The sequence below is a fragment of the Leptonychotes weddellii genome, chromosome X (assembly GCF_054177405.1).
Source record: "Leptonychotes weddellii isolate Sample4059 chromosome X, ASM5417740v2, whole genome shotgun sequence".
NCBI lineage: Eukaryota > Metazoa > Chordata > Mammalia > Carnivora > Phocidae > Leptonychotes > Leptonychotes weddellii.
The window spans coordinates 39,578,379-39,594,623 of record NC_138385.1 but is presented as its reverse complement, the minus strand read 5'-3'; the positions used below and the strand labels follow the sequence as shown (position 1 = coordinate 39,594,623).

At 44.6% G+C, this 16,245-nt stretch overlaps 1 protein-coding gene across 2 annotated transcripts in view; it reads left to right on the top strand.

Annotated features, from left to right (window-relative positions):
* The first annotated feature begins 686 nt into the window (after positions 1-686).
* The window catches only part of SRPX2 (sushi repeat containing protein X-linked 2), a 25,039-nt gene continuing 9,480 nt past the window's right edge, over positions 687-16,245 (top strand). The window contains exons 1-3 of one of the 2 annotated variants that reach the window (XM_081808538.1): positions 687-1,047; positions 2,739-2,963; positions 7,612-7,692. In XM_081808538.1, the coding sequence (XP_081664664.1) occupies positions 2,882-2,963; positions 7,612-7,692 (163 nt within the window). In that variant the 5' untranslated portion in view covers positions 687-1,047; positions 2,739-2,881. The remainder of the gene's footprint in view (positions 1,048-2,738; positions 2,964-7,611; positions 7,693-16,245) is intronic. The other variant, XM_006743918.3, reaches the window with a different exon arrangement.

The window sequence follows — 16,245 nt, the reverse complement described above, 5'->3', positions numbered from 1 at the left end:
CAGAAGCACAATTCTTCCCTTTGTAACTGAGAAGGTGTTGCCAATTTGCTTGCACACACAGGGAAGAAACCCTTTCTACAGCATCTAAACAAAATTCTTCCACAATCACTGATTTTTCAAGGACAAAAATGTCCACTCTGAGAGCCGGGAGAGTGTAGGAAGCTGGTCCGTATACTCTCATTAACAGATACTAAAAAGAAAGCTTGCTTAGCGAAGCATATCCCTCCGTCAGAGGTCACTGGGAAACAGCTTAGCCGCAGCTATAACTTTGCCATACACAGATCATCGAGGTTTGCTTAAACAGCCTCCCACTAAAGCCTCTCTAAGCATGCTTTCCCCCCACTCTTATTACAGGAAATCGGTCTTGATCCTTCAGGCAAAAAGTGCATGGTAATTTTTGTAAACAACATAATCTTATCAGAAACTGAAGTCCATGGACGTTAGATCATCAGTGAGAGAGTTTCAAAGTGTGTTTGACCCTGTGTCTATGGATGGCAAGGCAACTCCGAGTTGGGAAGTACGAAGGAATTACTGGGGAAATCTCTAGGGAATGTCAAAGTCGGCTACAATCTGCCCCTCTCCTTGGATTTTTCGAAATTCCTTTTCATTCAATCCTGATGTCATGCTGAGTCATAAGAAGAAGGGTTCTTCAGTACACCACATCTCTGGAGGCCCTGCAGGCAGCCTCTGTTAGTCATTACTATACTCATGGGATCTGGGCCAGCACCATTCACACTTTCCCCCTGTTCCGTGGCAGACGGACTGTGTGCCTCTAATCCGTGTGTTCTTTCTCCCCTACCTCTCTAAAGCCCTTCTCTGAGGGAGGAATAGCTTATAGCTTTGGGGATAATATAGCTTTAAGGAAACTTTTGGCAGATGCGGATGTCCTCACATCTGGGCAGTGTTAACAGAATCCTGGAGGCCCTGACAGACCAAGAGCCACTCGTTCTAGGAATGTTAAAATAGAAGTTTTTCCGACTGATGAGAGAAGCAGAGAGGAAGGAGAAAAAGGAGAAAGAAAGAGAGCACCAAAAAAGTATAAAACAGGTAAGATCTGCTGCTTAACCCTCCACACTCTATTACCTCATTTCACAACCATGGCGGGTAATGAGACCCAGGACATGAGCAGCATGGCTGGTGGGGGAGGGGGCGTTCTTTTATGAAGCTGGATCATATGCTGCTTGCCGTTTGAGCCATGACCTGGCTGCAGATACAGGTCCCCACTACCTTCCCGGCCTGCAGCAGAGGGTGGCTGATTCTGCGAGTCAGGTTTTCAGCCTCAGATCGGGGGAGGAGAAGGGCAGGGAAGCAGTGACAGATGTAGAGCAGTGGGTCTGAAAAGGACAGCCCCAGCTCCAGAGCCAAGGAATTGCACTGAGAATGCATACGTGAGAGGGGGTGGTGATTAGTTTACCTAGCTGTTCATTTTCCTGGATCTCTCTTTAATCTCCCTTTTCTTGTCCTTTTGTTCCCTCTTTCTGCTTTTATCTCTTGCCTTCAACCCTGGCAGATTTTCTTTTCTTTCTAGCTTCCTTTCCACACCTTTCCACTTTCCTTGCCTCCCTTGCTTGTTCTCAATTTTTTTTTTTTTTTCCTGTCCTGCTTCCTTGCCAGTCTCTGGACAAAATCTGAAACCAAGTAGCAATGAATTGGAAAATGAACTTTTGCCATTCTTGGACTTCTCATGTCCCTTAAGGACTCTGGCCAGAATCTGCTATCTTTTTGTTTCTCCATTTCTGGGAGTGACTCCTCCCCTGAGCATGGCATTTCATTGAGAACATGTGGGTGAATGGGTGCTTGCTGAAAAGTTCAGTGGCCAGTTTATACTAATGGGCAGCAAGTTTTAATACTGTCCTGTATGAAGTACTTGCTTACTGGGAACCACAAAACTCTCATCGCATTAGAGTGAGGACAGGACAGGAAGTGAGAGGTCAACTGAAGATTGCTTACCCTCTCCTCACGTACCTCAATAGGTTCTTCCCAACCTCACTGACTTCCTGCTGGCTCAGCAGAATAATACTAGAAGGTCAGGCTGGACTCGAAAGCCAGAAGCCACTACCAAACCACTAAGTCTCAAAATCCAAAGCCAAAAAAAGAGCCAGGCATAGTTAAGGTCTGAGAGACTAGAGAAAGGAAACATCTAGTCCTGTCTAATACAAAGTTGGGTATAATAACATCTAATATATATTTATTGCTTCCCTATGTGCCAGGCAATAATCTCTTCTGTAAGATAGATACTATTATTTTTCCCATTTTATAGGTGAGGAAACTGAAGCTCGGAGAAGTTAAGGAAGTTGTCCAAGACCCCATAGCTAATAAGGACAGAATTGGATACATATACAGATCTGTGTAACTCCAGAGTTCAAGAGCTCTTAGTCCATACACGCTAATGCTTTCCCAGATTAGTGGTTAGGAAATACTAGTTAAATGGATGAAACCATCAACTGACAGCTTTTAGATCACAGGATTCCCTCTTGGCTCTATACGACTTTATGTTGGACCTCTCCTGATCTTGACTCCTCCATGTCCCTCTCTATAACTTGGACAGTGGAACATTTGCATCTGATCCCACCAGGGTTAATTGAGAATTGATTGTTTTATGTCATCCTCCTCCTGGGAAGAAAAGAGATCAGAAATAACAAATAGAGTCTTGTTACTCTTATAAGGTAGAAGATCCTTACAAAGGGGACAATATAACAAGCATTCAGTAATTTAAAAATTTCTCTTCTTCCTCACAGATCCTGCATTTCTGCTGCTTCTCACTTTTGGAAGTTCACTGATGGCTGATTTCTGAAAGATATTTTCCTTTTCCCTGGTACTTCTTGCCACATATCTCTATTCTTATCTCCCTAACCTCCCCTCATCCCGACTCCTTTCAAGGATGGCTGGTCAACTAACCCAAAGAGGAGCTCTATCTCTCCTGCTCTTCCTCACTCCAGCAGTGACACCAACATGGTATGCAGGTAAGTTTTAGCACCTGTTGCTCATTATTTCCAAGGAAGGCAGGGCCTAGACTAAGTCTTGGAGAAGAGAGAGTTAGACTGCAATAAGAGATACTTAAATTAAATAAAGAACTATTTGCAACAACAAAGATGGTTAATCATTGCAACTGGCTACTAAGGGAGGCTTTTGAGGCAAACCAGAGACATTTGAAAACAGGCTGCATCAGCACAAACACGAGAGGGTTGGACAACATGGTTTTGAGGCCACTATCTTACCTGCTTCTGCACTCAGCTTCCTCTCTCTCAACCTCCTTTCCCCACACCCTGTCTCTCAGTCTCTCCCTCCCTCTCTCTCCCCTAGACCTTACTTATAGGACAAGATTTTTATAGTCCCTCTCTGCCAAAGATGTTAATGACAAGACAGGTCACATTCTCTTAAACTTAAACAGGAACTCCCCAGTCTCTTCTGGCTTAGTCTTTACTTCAGAAGGGATGGAGATTTCTGGATTCTTGAATGTGTCATCCTTTGCCCCTAGACACATAAGGAGCTGAAGAGAACAGACTCAGTGAGGAGAGGGAACGGGGGAGGGAGAGAAATGAAGGAAGGATAATGAGGCGGCAGACAGAGGTTTTTGTTGGGGCCCAACTGGCATTCCAAGTGCTAAGAATACTCTGTGGCCAGCAGTGTCTGCCCTCATGGGGGCTGGGAGGAGTAGGGGAAGGAGTCAGACCCAACCAATAGAGTTAGGAAAATATCCAGAGATGAGTAAATAACAAACTGCTTCCATCACAGCCACAGTCATTGCAGCTAAAATTTTCCACTTGCCCTTAGCTCCTGGTGGAGGTCTTTGGCAGTAGCTCTGTTTGTCTGGGACAGCTGCAACAAGCTTTCAACCAAATATGCAAACATCTCCCCCTCTTTGGCTTAACTTGGCTTTGGAGGGGGTGAGGCACAAGGGCTGACATTGAGATGAAGAAATTCAAGTCAAGCCCTTGGCAGAGTGTGCACTGTTTGGGGTTAAAGGACCCCCAAGTCTCCAGGAGATAATATGTGCAACTGTCCTCGCCAACCTGCCCTTAGCTTCAGCTCAAGTACATAAGACCAAAATCCAGCCAAAGACCAGAGGACTGGGGAGTGGAGATTAGATGGCTCGAAGCCCAACACTTGTAAGAAACCTCATGGAGTACAAGGGCCTTTACCTTTTCCAGAGTGGAAGCCTGAGCTATTGGAGTCTTGAGGACAGAGCGGTTTAAAACAAAACAAAACAAAAAAACTTAGACTCATTTGAGGCTTTCAAAGGGCTGTTCGCAAAGGTGGCACTCTCTACTTCCACAAGAATCTTGAGGCTCCTTCTGAGGAGCCCAGGTTGGCGAGGTCTCTGAGAGCCCTACAAACCTATTCATTCTGCCTTTTGTTCTTTTTTTTTTTTTTTTAAGATTTTATTTATTTATTTGAGAGAGAGAATGAGATAGAGAGAGCATGAAAGTGTCCGGGAGGGTCAGAGGGAGAAGCAGACTGCCTGCTGAGCAGGGAGCCCGATGTGGGACTCGATTCCGGGACTCCAGGATCATGACCTGAGCCGAAGGCAGTCGCTTAACCAACTGAGCCACCCAGGCGCCCTCTGCCTTCTGTTCTTAGGAGGCTACATGATGAGAGAAATTCAGAAATGTCTTGATAATCCTCCCCTACATCTCTAGCTCGGCTGTCTGAGCCTGCTCTACTCATTGCTTCATTCATTCATTCAGCAGCTATTTATTGACCACTCTCTGTGCATCCAACATTGTTTATTCATGGCTTTGTCCTCCAATAGGAATGACACAAGGGAAGCAGCCGCGTGTGGATTCAGGGCTAATCGGAAGAAAGAGCCAGGAATAATCAGCAGGTGTTGGGAAGGGTTAAGAATATTAATAAAGTGAACGGTGTGTTATAAAGTGGGGATTGGCATATCTGTGCAGTTCAGGAAGTCAGACTGTATTTGTGATCGTAAGCCAAGCGTTAGTGTGGATCTTAAAATAGTTTCCCACTATTAGTTACACTTCCAACCATACCTTTGTGAAGGGCAGTGCTTAGAGGGTCTGATGGTACAATTGAATTTGGAGGGACCACACAGTAATCTCTGACGGATACAAGGGAACTGAGGAATGCTGCCCAAACCTCTCTTCCCAGGTGCTGAAAAGGGGTAAGCAGATAGAACAATGTGGGGAGCATGCCCCTCTATTTTCTTATCTCTCATCTCAGTATCTTAATATTGGCAACATAAAATACCCCAAGACAGGCAAAGAGAGGGAAATGGAAAGGCTTAAAGTGGTAAGGTGGCCTAAGCCCATTCCCAACCGATGCAAACTTGGCCCTGGTCCAGCTACCTCTGCACCCTGCTGTAGACTGTAATTATCTGACTGAGTCTTCCCTTCAGCTTTCCCACACCCCCTGTAATTCTGGAACACTAGAAGTTGTTTTGTGGCCTTTGATCCTACACACAGAGGAAAAAAGCTGGATCACAAGAAAGATTATGCATTTTTTTTCCTCTGCTGGATACTATCCAAAGCTTTCTCTTACTGCCCTCTTGAGCGGAGTATCTGAGTCTGGTATCAGGGGATCAAACCACCCTGGGCTGGGCTGGAAGGCCCACTCTGCTCCTTCCTTGCTGAGAGAACTTGGGCTATTCCCTTAACTTCTCTGAGCCTGTGTCTTCATCTGTGTATCAGAGAGCAGTAGGAGTGTCTACCTCCCTGAAATGTTAGGGTGACACGATACGATAACATATGTAATGGGCTGAACACAGAGTACAAGTACGTGCTGAGTGCTGTTAGCAGTGGTGTTGCTACTGCTATCAAGCCATAGGCTTTCTGACACTCCTGTTTGCTCTTCTGGTAAACAGAGGCTTCCTCCCTGCGGGGCATTCCTTCGCAAGCAAACTCTGGAACAAGAGCGCTGGGGCGAATCCTTTAGGGAATCACACACACATCTGGTCTCCTGTTTACAGAAGCTGTAAGGCTCTGAGGCTAATACTAAACTGAAACAGCTGACAAGAATCCTGTGCCCCCACAAAGAACCCTCCCATGTGGGAAGAGAGAGAGCAAGGGACAGGAGGCCTAAGGAGAAATAAAGGAAAGCCAAGAAAGGAACCGGACTGGGAAAACAGAAAATAATAATAATAATAAAGGGAAAGAAAAAAAATGAACTCTTTCCTCTGGAATGAGGGCAAACCAATGAAGACATGATTTCATAAGGCAAACTTTCAGTTTGATTCATTCCCTTGTTCATCAGGTTGGAATGGTTTCCCAACACCCCCCACCCCCCAGTCTGGGCTTGTGGGGAATGGAGGAGCTTCATCATCTGGCCCTCTGCTCCACCGTTTAGTGCAGGGGGCCCTGTGCCTCCTCCCGGAGAGGAGGCAGACCAGCTTGTGGTCTGAGTGTTTACACAGGCCAAAGGGCTCCTGCATTAAAACCTAGTCCTGTCCTGAAAGCACACCCTCTCCTGGAAATGAGGAATTGTTTTCTGACTCCGGCATGGCTGGCTGCTCGATTCCTGTGCATGCATAAGGGCTCAGAGAGGCTGGAAAGAGAGCTTCCGGAAACTTCACTCCGGAAAGGACTACGTTGTATTCCAATTAGTTTGTATTCATGACTGATTTCCTGCCGTCTGGTGGAACACACTGTTTAGTCTCCCAGACAGCCACGGGCCTGCCTCTACCAGGGACTGGGCCACTTAACAGAATGGGGGCTAGATTGGGACTGTTCTCCTAGCTCAGCCGCTCCCTGCTAAAGCTTCTGCTGATTAGAGGAACAGGAAATTTCTCCAAAGGACTCTGCCTTCTTTTTCTTCCAAACGAGGACAAACTGCTCGGGACATGAAGCTATGCTCATTCCCTCTTGCCTTTTGAACCCTTCCTCTGCTTTGGCATGCCAGCCCTAGCAATGGCAACCAGATGGCAAAAGGGTGGTGCCCCGTGTGCTAGTGGGAGGTTGAGGAATTGTTTCTCTCTGAGGACCATGAGCAGGCCTGTCACTAGTGGGAAGACTCTTACTCAGACTAATTTTTTCCCCTACCCGGGACAACAGTCCATCCTCAGAGCTTGGTCATCAGTGTCTCACCAAGACCTTGTGTGTTGCATCAAGGAAAAGGGTCAGTTATAGGGGCGCCTGGGTGGCTCAGTTGGTTAAGCGACTGCCTTCGGCTCAGGTCATGATCCTGGAGTCCCGGGATCGAGTGCCGCGTCGGGCTCCCTGCTCGGCAGGGAGTCTGCTTCTCCCTCTGACCCTCCCCCCTCTCATGTGCTCTCTCTCATTCTCTCTCTCTCAAATAAATAAATAAAATCTTTAAAAAAAAAAAAAGGGTCAGTTATAGCCCCCATTGGTGGGATTGATGGATAGTCAAGAAGTTCATTTTTTTTTCTTTTGAATGGAAGCTTCTTGTGCTACAAGTAAGTCACTTCCACCCCCACGATGCTGAGCTCACCTTCTATGCACCTGGGATGTTGAGATTTATGTACAATAGTTCTGCTGCCTTACAAGGCAGAATTTTTCCCACTAAATATCCACCTGGCTCCCTCCTACAAGGAGTGCCATGTCCTCAGGAAGGGACCAAGTTGGATAGGGGGAAGGTTTGGGAAGGACTTGAGCGAGAAATTAGTATGTCATCTTGGTATTATCTTTTTCATTGTAGGTTCGGGCTACTACCCAGATGAAAGCTACAATGAAGTATATGCTGAAGAGGTCCCACGGGCCCCTGCCCTAGACTACCGAGGTAAACCTCCCTGTTTCTCAGGCTCAGGAAAGGGTCTTTTCTGGCTTAAGGCCTAGACCCTCCCTGAAGTATCCTCATCCAGCTTGGCTGGATGTACCAACACTTCTGCTCAGGGAATCAGGGGCCATGATTGCCAGTCATGATCTTGGTTACTGACTTGCTCTGTGACCTTACCTCTTTAGCACTAAGGCTACCCATCTATTATTAATCATTAAATATTGACTGGGTACCTTCTGTATGCCTAATCCTGTGCAGGATAAGCCTGTGGATGATACAAAATCTAAGGTAAGGTTTTGTCCTCCTCAAGGAGCTTACATTCTGCTGGGGACAGGGTGGGAGTGGGGGATGTGTGACAGGGCAATAAAATTAGCACACGTAGGGCAAGTGTGAAACTATGTGGTAGCAGTAAATGCAATAGGAGTTAAGAAAAAGAAGTCAGGGAAAGGATCATGAAAGATGATGTTTAGATTAGGCCTTGAATGATGGGTGGATTTTGAGAACTGGAGAAAGGAGGGGAGGGCATTCAGCAAAGCAGTTGGCCACAGATAGAGAGGTAAGAACAAAGCAGTTAGAGGAAGGAGCTAAGAAGAAACCAGCCTGACTGGAGGAGATGAGATGTGGAGGAAGTAAGAGAAAATAAAGTTGAATATAAAGAGTAAGACAAAAATTAAGAAAGGCTCCATGATCTAGGGACCTCTCTTAGGTCAGGCAGGAGAACTATCTGTGAAGAATGCTGAATAGAGAGGGACTCCTACATTAGAAAGCAAGTTAGACCAGGTGATATCTAGTATCTCTTCCATTTCTAAGGTTCTTTGTTTCTATGCTTTGCAAGCCATGAAGAAGAGCTCAGCTGTTGTGCTAGGAGTTATAAGGAGCCATCATCATATGTCTTTGCACAGGGGGTGGCATGACAATGAAATTTCAGAATATCAACCTTGTTGTTGTCTACAGAAGTAGGGGTTCAGGAAAGGTAGAGCCTGGGTCAGGGAGACTCTTCATTACATGAATCAGTAATGGTAATGTTGGTCAGAGATGACTGAGGGTAGTGGCTAATAAATGGAGAGTAAGGATGAACCCCAGAGATGTTTCAAAGAAAGAGATGACAAGATTTGGTCCAGATGTAATGTACCAAGAGGCAAAGAAACAAACAGATATCTGAAAGCACCCAGTCTGAATACCTAGGGGAACTGTAAGACCCCTCTCAGAAAAGACAAAGTTAGAAAATTCGTTTGGGGAAGGTACCCTACAGGCAGTGGGAAGTAGGAAGACGGAGCTTAGATGGATGAGCTGTCTGAGAGACCAGAGGGCCAAAAGTCAGAGCCTTAGGGGACATCTACAGATGTGAGTAGGAGAAGAGAAGCCAACAGAGGAAAAAGAGAAGTCAGCCATGTAGAAGGAGATTTGGGTAGTAGTTATCATATCACAGAAGTCACGTGAGAAGAGTTTTAAGGAAGGGGAAAGAATGAGATATCTACTGTGTCAAATATTGCAGAGAAAAACTGAGGGTATTTCAAATATTATATTTGGCAAGAAGAAGGTAAATGGTGACTTTTGAGAAAATAGTTTCAATCGAGAAATGATCAGAGCTTTGGGTTTCTCTATGGTCCTTTCTAGCTTAGCTACCTTCTACCCATTTTCTTCTTGTTGCCAAATGGTCCACACCCACTGCCTCATTGCCTTAGCTCCTACTAACTCCTAAACTCCCTAAGGTCTGTTTTCCACTCACCCACAAATCCCCATGCTGAAACAACATTCCTTGAAGATCACAATTCTCTCCCAATGCCTAAATCATATGGCCCCTTCTGGAACTTCAATCTCTCTAGTTTCTCAGCAGCAATGAGCAAATCCCTCTCTTCTTACCACCCCCCACATACTTGGGCTCCATGGCATTTCACTATTCTGGTCATAGTTCAAGCCAAGAAAGGAGATGGGCTCTCCTAGTGGTGACAAGAGACAATGAGGCATGGATGTGAACTTTATACAACCCTGACATGTCTTCTGAGCTCCCAGATAAGATCTCCAACTGCTCCTGGAAACTTCCATTTGGAGATATCTAAAACTAAATTCTTTCATCTTCCCTGAAAAAGGCTCAACCAGCTGACCTTCCTGCTTTTGATAATAATACCATCATTCTCCAAAAAAAATGGCTCAATGACATTTTTGTTTGTTTCAAGTTTTTATTTGAATTCCAGTAGTTGGGGCACCTGGGTGGCTCAGTCAGTTAAGCCTCCAACTCTTGATTTTGGCTCAGGTCATGATCTCAGGGTCATGAGATCGAGCCCCACACTGGGCTCCGCACCGGGCATGGAGCCTGCTTAAGGTCCTCTCTCTCCCTCTCCCTCTGCCCCTTCCCCCCGCTCATGCTCTCTCTCTCTCTCTAAAATAAAATGAAATAAAATAAAATAAAATAAAATAAAAATAAATTCCAGTTAGTTAACATATGGTGTAATATTAGATCCAGGAGTAGAATTCAGTGATTCATCACTTACATACAACACCCAGTGCTCATCATAACAAGTGCCCCTTTTTTTTTCTTTTTAAAGGTGTATTAATTTATTATTTTAGAGAGAGAGAGAGCACAAGTGGGAGGGACAAAGGGAGAGGGAGAGAGAATCTCAAGCAGACTCCACACTGAGCACAGAGCCAGACAAGGGGCTAGATCCCTCGACCCTGAGATGATGACCTGAGCTGAAACCAAGAGTCGGGCACTTAACTAACTATGCCACCCAGGCGCCCCACAGCAAGTGCCCTTCTTACTACCCATCACCCATTTAACCCATCCCCCGCCCACCTCCTCTCTGGCAACTCTCAGTCTGTTCTCTATAGTTAAGAATCTGTTTCTTGGTTTCCCTCTCCCTTTTTTTTCCCCACGATTGTTTGTTTCATTTCTTAAATTCCACATATGAGTGAAATCATGTGGTATTTGTCTGTCTCTGACTGAATTATTTCCCTTAGCATAATACACTCTAGCTCCATCCACGTCGTTTCAGATGACAAGATTTCATTCTTTTTTGATGGCTGATGAATATTCCATTGTGTGTGTATATATATATTTATATATGTATGTATATATGCCACAACTTCTTTATCCATTTGTCAGTCGTTGGACATTTGGGCTCTTTCCATAATTAATGCAGCTGTAAACATCGGGATGCATGTGTCCCTTTGAATCACTATTTTTGTATCCCTTGAGTAAATACCTCGTAGTACAATTGCTGGATCATAGGGTAGTTCTATTTTTAACTTTTTGAGGAACCTCCATGCTATTTTCCAGAGTGGCTGCGCCAGTTTGCATTCCTACCAACAGTGTAAAAGGGTTCCCCTTTCTCCATCAATGGCATTTTTAATAGCCCCTTTTCCTCATCACCTCTCACTAGTCATTCACCAAGAACTATCATTTCTTTATTACTCCATGGGATTAAAACTTTTATTACCTCACACATGGATAATGACAATTGCCTCCTAACTGGATTCTCTGACTCATGTTTTTCCCTTCCTCAAACCTAGTGGCCCACTGTGACCATTTCTTTTTTTCTTTTTTCTCAATCCACTTAGCTTGTGGTACCCACTGGGACCATTTCTAACAGAATTTGGCCTCAGTCTAGCTGTCCAGGCTGAGAATTCACTACCCCTTCTCTCCACATGAAATCTATGCTTCAGCCAGATTAGTAGAACTCTACTTTGGTCCCTGCCGGCTTTAGCCCACACTGAGCTTTCCCTCATCCATTCCCTCATTCCCTTCCATTCATTTATTCAATAAATATTTACCGAGTACCTACTATGTACTTCCTCTAAAATAAATATTTATTGTGTGGACCACTCATCTGGCATTCATCATGTACTGCCCCTTAGGTTTACTTTTTTGTTACCCTCAACAAAATAGTTACCTGTTAAAGAAGGAGCCATGTATGATATCCCTGCAGAGCTATGCAAAAAGTCGTGCTCAAGAAATGTTTACTGGCTGGTTGGCATCCTGGGAACAGAAGCCAGATTGTAGGAAACTGTGAATGGGAGAAGTAGAAGGGAAAAGGCAACAGACGGGAGGTCTGGCAGCCCTATGATTAATATTAACCTGTATCATTGGTTCTTTTTAAATGTTATAAAGCTCCTTAGAAAAATGTAAGTGACGTGGTGGCCTTTGGCCTTGGGGTGAAGTGTCTCATGGCTCTTTTTGGAACTTAGTCTCAGGACATAAAACTGAGTAAGGTTATCACTGTTGAGCGGGGATGGGGTGGCTGGGAAATACAACCTGAGAGCCCAGCCTCCCTTGTAAGGTCTTTGTGTTTTCACAATAGCTCTGCAATTGTAGTGCTTGAGACTTTCTGTTAAAAAAAAAAAAAAAAAAAAGTCTGATACGTGGGATTTGAGAAACAAGGCAGAGGATCATAGGGGAAGGGAGGGAAAAACGAAACAAGATGAAACCAGAGAGGGAGACAAACCATAATAGACTCTTAATCTCAGGAAACAAACTGAGGGTTGCTGCAGTGGAGGGGCGTGGGTGGGATGGGGTGGCTGGGGGATGGACACTGGGGAGGGTATGTGCTATGGTGAGCGCTGTGAATTGTGTAAGAATGAGGAATCACAGACCTGTACCCCTGAAACAAATAATACATTATATGTTAATAAAAAAAGAGAGAAAAAAAAAAGTCTGGTAGCAGCATGTTGTTGCTTGAAGCAAAATGAGCTGGTGGCTCAAACCCAGACAGTGATTTCAGAAATATCATTCCCAGGGCTAGATATATTTTACACATGCAATTTCATGTGATTCTCGGAACAGCCCTATGACACTGGTTCAGTATCCCCATTTTACAGATCAGGAAACTTAGCTCAGGGAAGGTAAATTTAGAAAGTTGCAGAGCTCAGAGGTGGCAGAGCAGGAATTTAGACCCAGGTCGGTCTGTTGGACTCTGAGCCACGCTCATTCCGTCTCTTTCATCAAAAACGTAACCCATCATTTAAAAAAAAAAAAGAAAAAGAGTTAACTAGTAAAAACCAGATCGTGATTTTTAGAGCAAGCTGACCATGTAGTTTGGTGACCATCTTGAACTTTCTTTCATTCCCTTATCCTGACTCCTGGAGCGGAGTCAGAAACCCTTGTCTGACGTATGCCCTCAGTCCTCTGGGGGCACTGCTTTTCCAGCATATTGCTTCAGCCCTAGGCAAGCTGGTAACTCTGCCTGGGTGATCTGAAGATAATCACAGATGAGGCCCTTTCACCTCTGTTGTCAGCACTTTGTTCTCTTCTAATCAGCAAAACGAGATAGGTGGACAGCTGCACAGAGAAGAGGACATGGGTCTGAATTTCAAGTCCCAGCCCCTCCACCTTCCAGCAATATCACCCTGGACAAACACATATTGTGTGCCAGTTGTTGCGCTGTGTATTTTATAAATGTTATCTCATTTAAATAAATTGCATGCTTGCTATGTAGTGGTATGAAAAGGTCTCTAAAACACATTGTTGGGGCGCCTGGGTGGCTCAGTCGGTTAAGCGACTGCCTTCGGCTCAGGTCACGATCCCAGGGTCCTGGGATTGAGCCCCGCATCGGGCTCCCTGCTCGGCGGGGAGTCTGCTTCTCCCTCTGACCCTCCCCCGTCTCATGCTCTCTCTCTCTATCTCATTCTCTCTCTCAAATAAATAAATAAAATCTTTAAAAAAAATAAAAAATAAAATAAAACACATTGTTAAGTTTATTTTTAAAAACATTGGTGGGAACGGTAGCATAATATACTACTCTATGTGTTAAAAGAAAGGGGGTAGGGGCGCCTGGATGGCTCAGTCGGTTAAGCGTCTGCCTTCGACTCAGGTCATGACCTCAGGGTCCTGGGTTCGAGCCCTGCATTGGGCTCCCTGCTCAGCAGGGAGTCTGCTTCTCCCTCTCCTTCTGCCACTCCCCCCGCTCGTGCGCTCTCTCTCTCAAATAAATAAAATCTTTTTTTAAAAAAAGAAGGGGGGGTAAAAAATATCTAGAGCAAGATCTGCTTTATATGCATAAAGAAACAATTAACAGTGGTTCTTTATGGGGGGGACTAAGTGGGGGTAGACATGGGAGCAGGGGGTGGGAGGGAGACTCTTGACCATGTAACTTTTTATACTTTTTGTGTTTCAAATCATGTGGCTATGTTACCTATTCAAAAAATGTAAATTTATACTTCCAAATAGCAGCCTAACATGCTGCAGTGATAGATAGTGTGATTAGAAAAAGATAAGGGGTTTTAGAGCCAGACAAAGCTTGGGTTCAAATCCCAGCTCTGCCCCTTACTTGCTGAAGGACTCCGGGCAAGTTACTTCCCCATCTGCAATACAGGGATAAACACCTACCTATCTCACAGGGCCATTGGGAACTGCATGAAATGATGGATGTGAAAATAAAAAATATATATATATAAAGCATTGTGCCCAGCTCATGGCAGCTACTCAATAAATGGCTAACACACTTCCTACCGGACATTTTTGCCATGGAATTTTTAGCCACATCCTTAGTTTCAGTTTCCCATCAGCATTCTTTGGGTACGGTTGTTCAACCAATTGTAAATCTCCACAGCCGTACTGTCACCTCTCCTGTACGTATGTCTTCATCTCCTCCACATCAATGGCCTGAAAGGCATTGTCATATAGTGTACCCACCATTTTCCTTGCTCGATCAGTCTGGCAACCCTACCCAAAAAAGGAAATGAGGTCAGTCCGGAATTACTTGCTTTTCAAGGCACATGGAGATAACCATTTCTCTTTCTAACTTCTCAGAAGCCTGTGTTTAAATATTCTAGAACCCGCTGCTCTCAGCGCTGTCAGCCTCACCAGGCTGTGGTTCCCAGAGGTTACCTTCCTCCTTCCGGGGATCTAATGTCCAACACCAAGACCTTAGTTAATAATACTGTGTTGCGTACTTGAAATTTGCTAGGAGACTACATCTTCCGGGTGGTCCCTACAAAAAAAGAAAAAATGGTAACTATGTGAAATTATGGATGTGTTCATCAACTTGATTGCAGTAATCATTTCACAATGTATATGTACATTAAAACAGCACATCGTACGTCTTAAATGTATATGATTTTATTCGTCGATTGTACCCTTAATAAAGCTGGGGCGAAAACAAAACTGGAAGAGTGTTTTCGCTCGTTTCCAGCCTTCCAATGTGTTTTCTTTATGCTAAGATTCCTCTGGGCCAGCAAATTTGAACTTATTTGCAATAACGAGGCCCTCTCTTACCATCTCAGCGTTTATCCTGAACTTTATATCTCCCTTTCCTATGCTTGTTTGTTCCATTCATTCCAATCTGATGTGTATTCTCCTTGGCAGAATATAGGCGAGCAAGAGAATGGGAGTGATTGTTGGGGTCCCCGCCTCCCAAGTAGAGTCGTTGAGTGGTGACATTATCATCAACAGCTCTGCAACTATAGTGCTTAAGAGACCTTCTGTAATTTGGAGATGGTGTCCCCAGATGGCAGTCGTGTATCGTAGGCACAGGCTCAAAACTAACACTGGAAGCCACAAGCATGTTGTTGCTTAGAGGATAGTTTTCTCACTATCATCTGTCTTCATTTGCCAGCTGCCCTCAAGCAGAGGTTCCTAGCCTTTCTCTCTCTGTTCCTTTAGCTCCTGATGTGCTTTGTTTGTTGTTTGTTTGTTTGTTTGTTTAAAGCCGCTCCTTCTTTGTCTCTTGGGATTTGGGTATTGAATGAGCTCTTCTGGGGCTTTAGCCTTCCCAATCCCAGGCTAAAAGATCTGTGTCATCCTATGTATGCATCCCTGGGCATGCCTCCTTATATGTGCTCCTTTAAAATCCAAATCTACTGGGGGCAGCTGGGTGGCTCAGTCGTTAAGTGTCTGCCTTCGGCTCAGGTCATGATCCCAGGGTCCTGGGATCGAGCCCCACAGCAGGCTCCCTGCTCCGTGAGAAGCCTGCTTCTCCCGCTCCCGCTGCTTGTGCTCTCTCTCTGGCAAAATAAATAAATAAAATCTTAAAAAAAGAAATCTGAACCCACTGAAGAGTTGTTTATTTTGTGTAGCCAATGAGGCATCTTTCTAATGTCTTTATAATTTAAGGGCTCTATTATCTTTTGTGCTCAGTACTGAACTGGGATCTTTCATTCTTAAGCAGCCTTCTTTGGTATCACATTCCCTTCCTCTCTCTAGCTTATATATTTGTGTTAATTTTTTTTTTAGTCATTTTAAATTTACCTACTGTAAAATTCATTCTTTTTGGCGTACAGTTCTATGAGTTGCAACAAATGCATATAGTCAGGTAACCACCACCACATTTCCATCACCTCGAAAACTTGCCCAGGGCTGCCCCTTTGAAGTTATCCCCAACCTTTTCTCCTGATCTCTGGCAACTCCTGATCTGTCCCTGTATTTTTGCCTAATCCAGAATGTCATATAAATGGACTCCTACAGTACGCAGACTTTTGAATCCGGCTTCTTTCACTTCACAAACTGCGTTGGAGATTCATTCATCCTGTTGCGTGCGTCAGCGCTTCCTTCTTTTGTATGGATAAACCAGTTAGTTTAACCATTCAGCCACAGGACATTTGAGTTGTTTCCAGCTTTTGTTA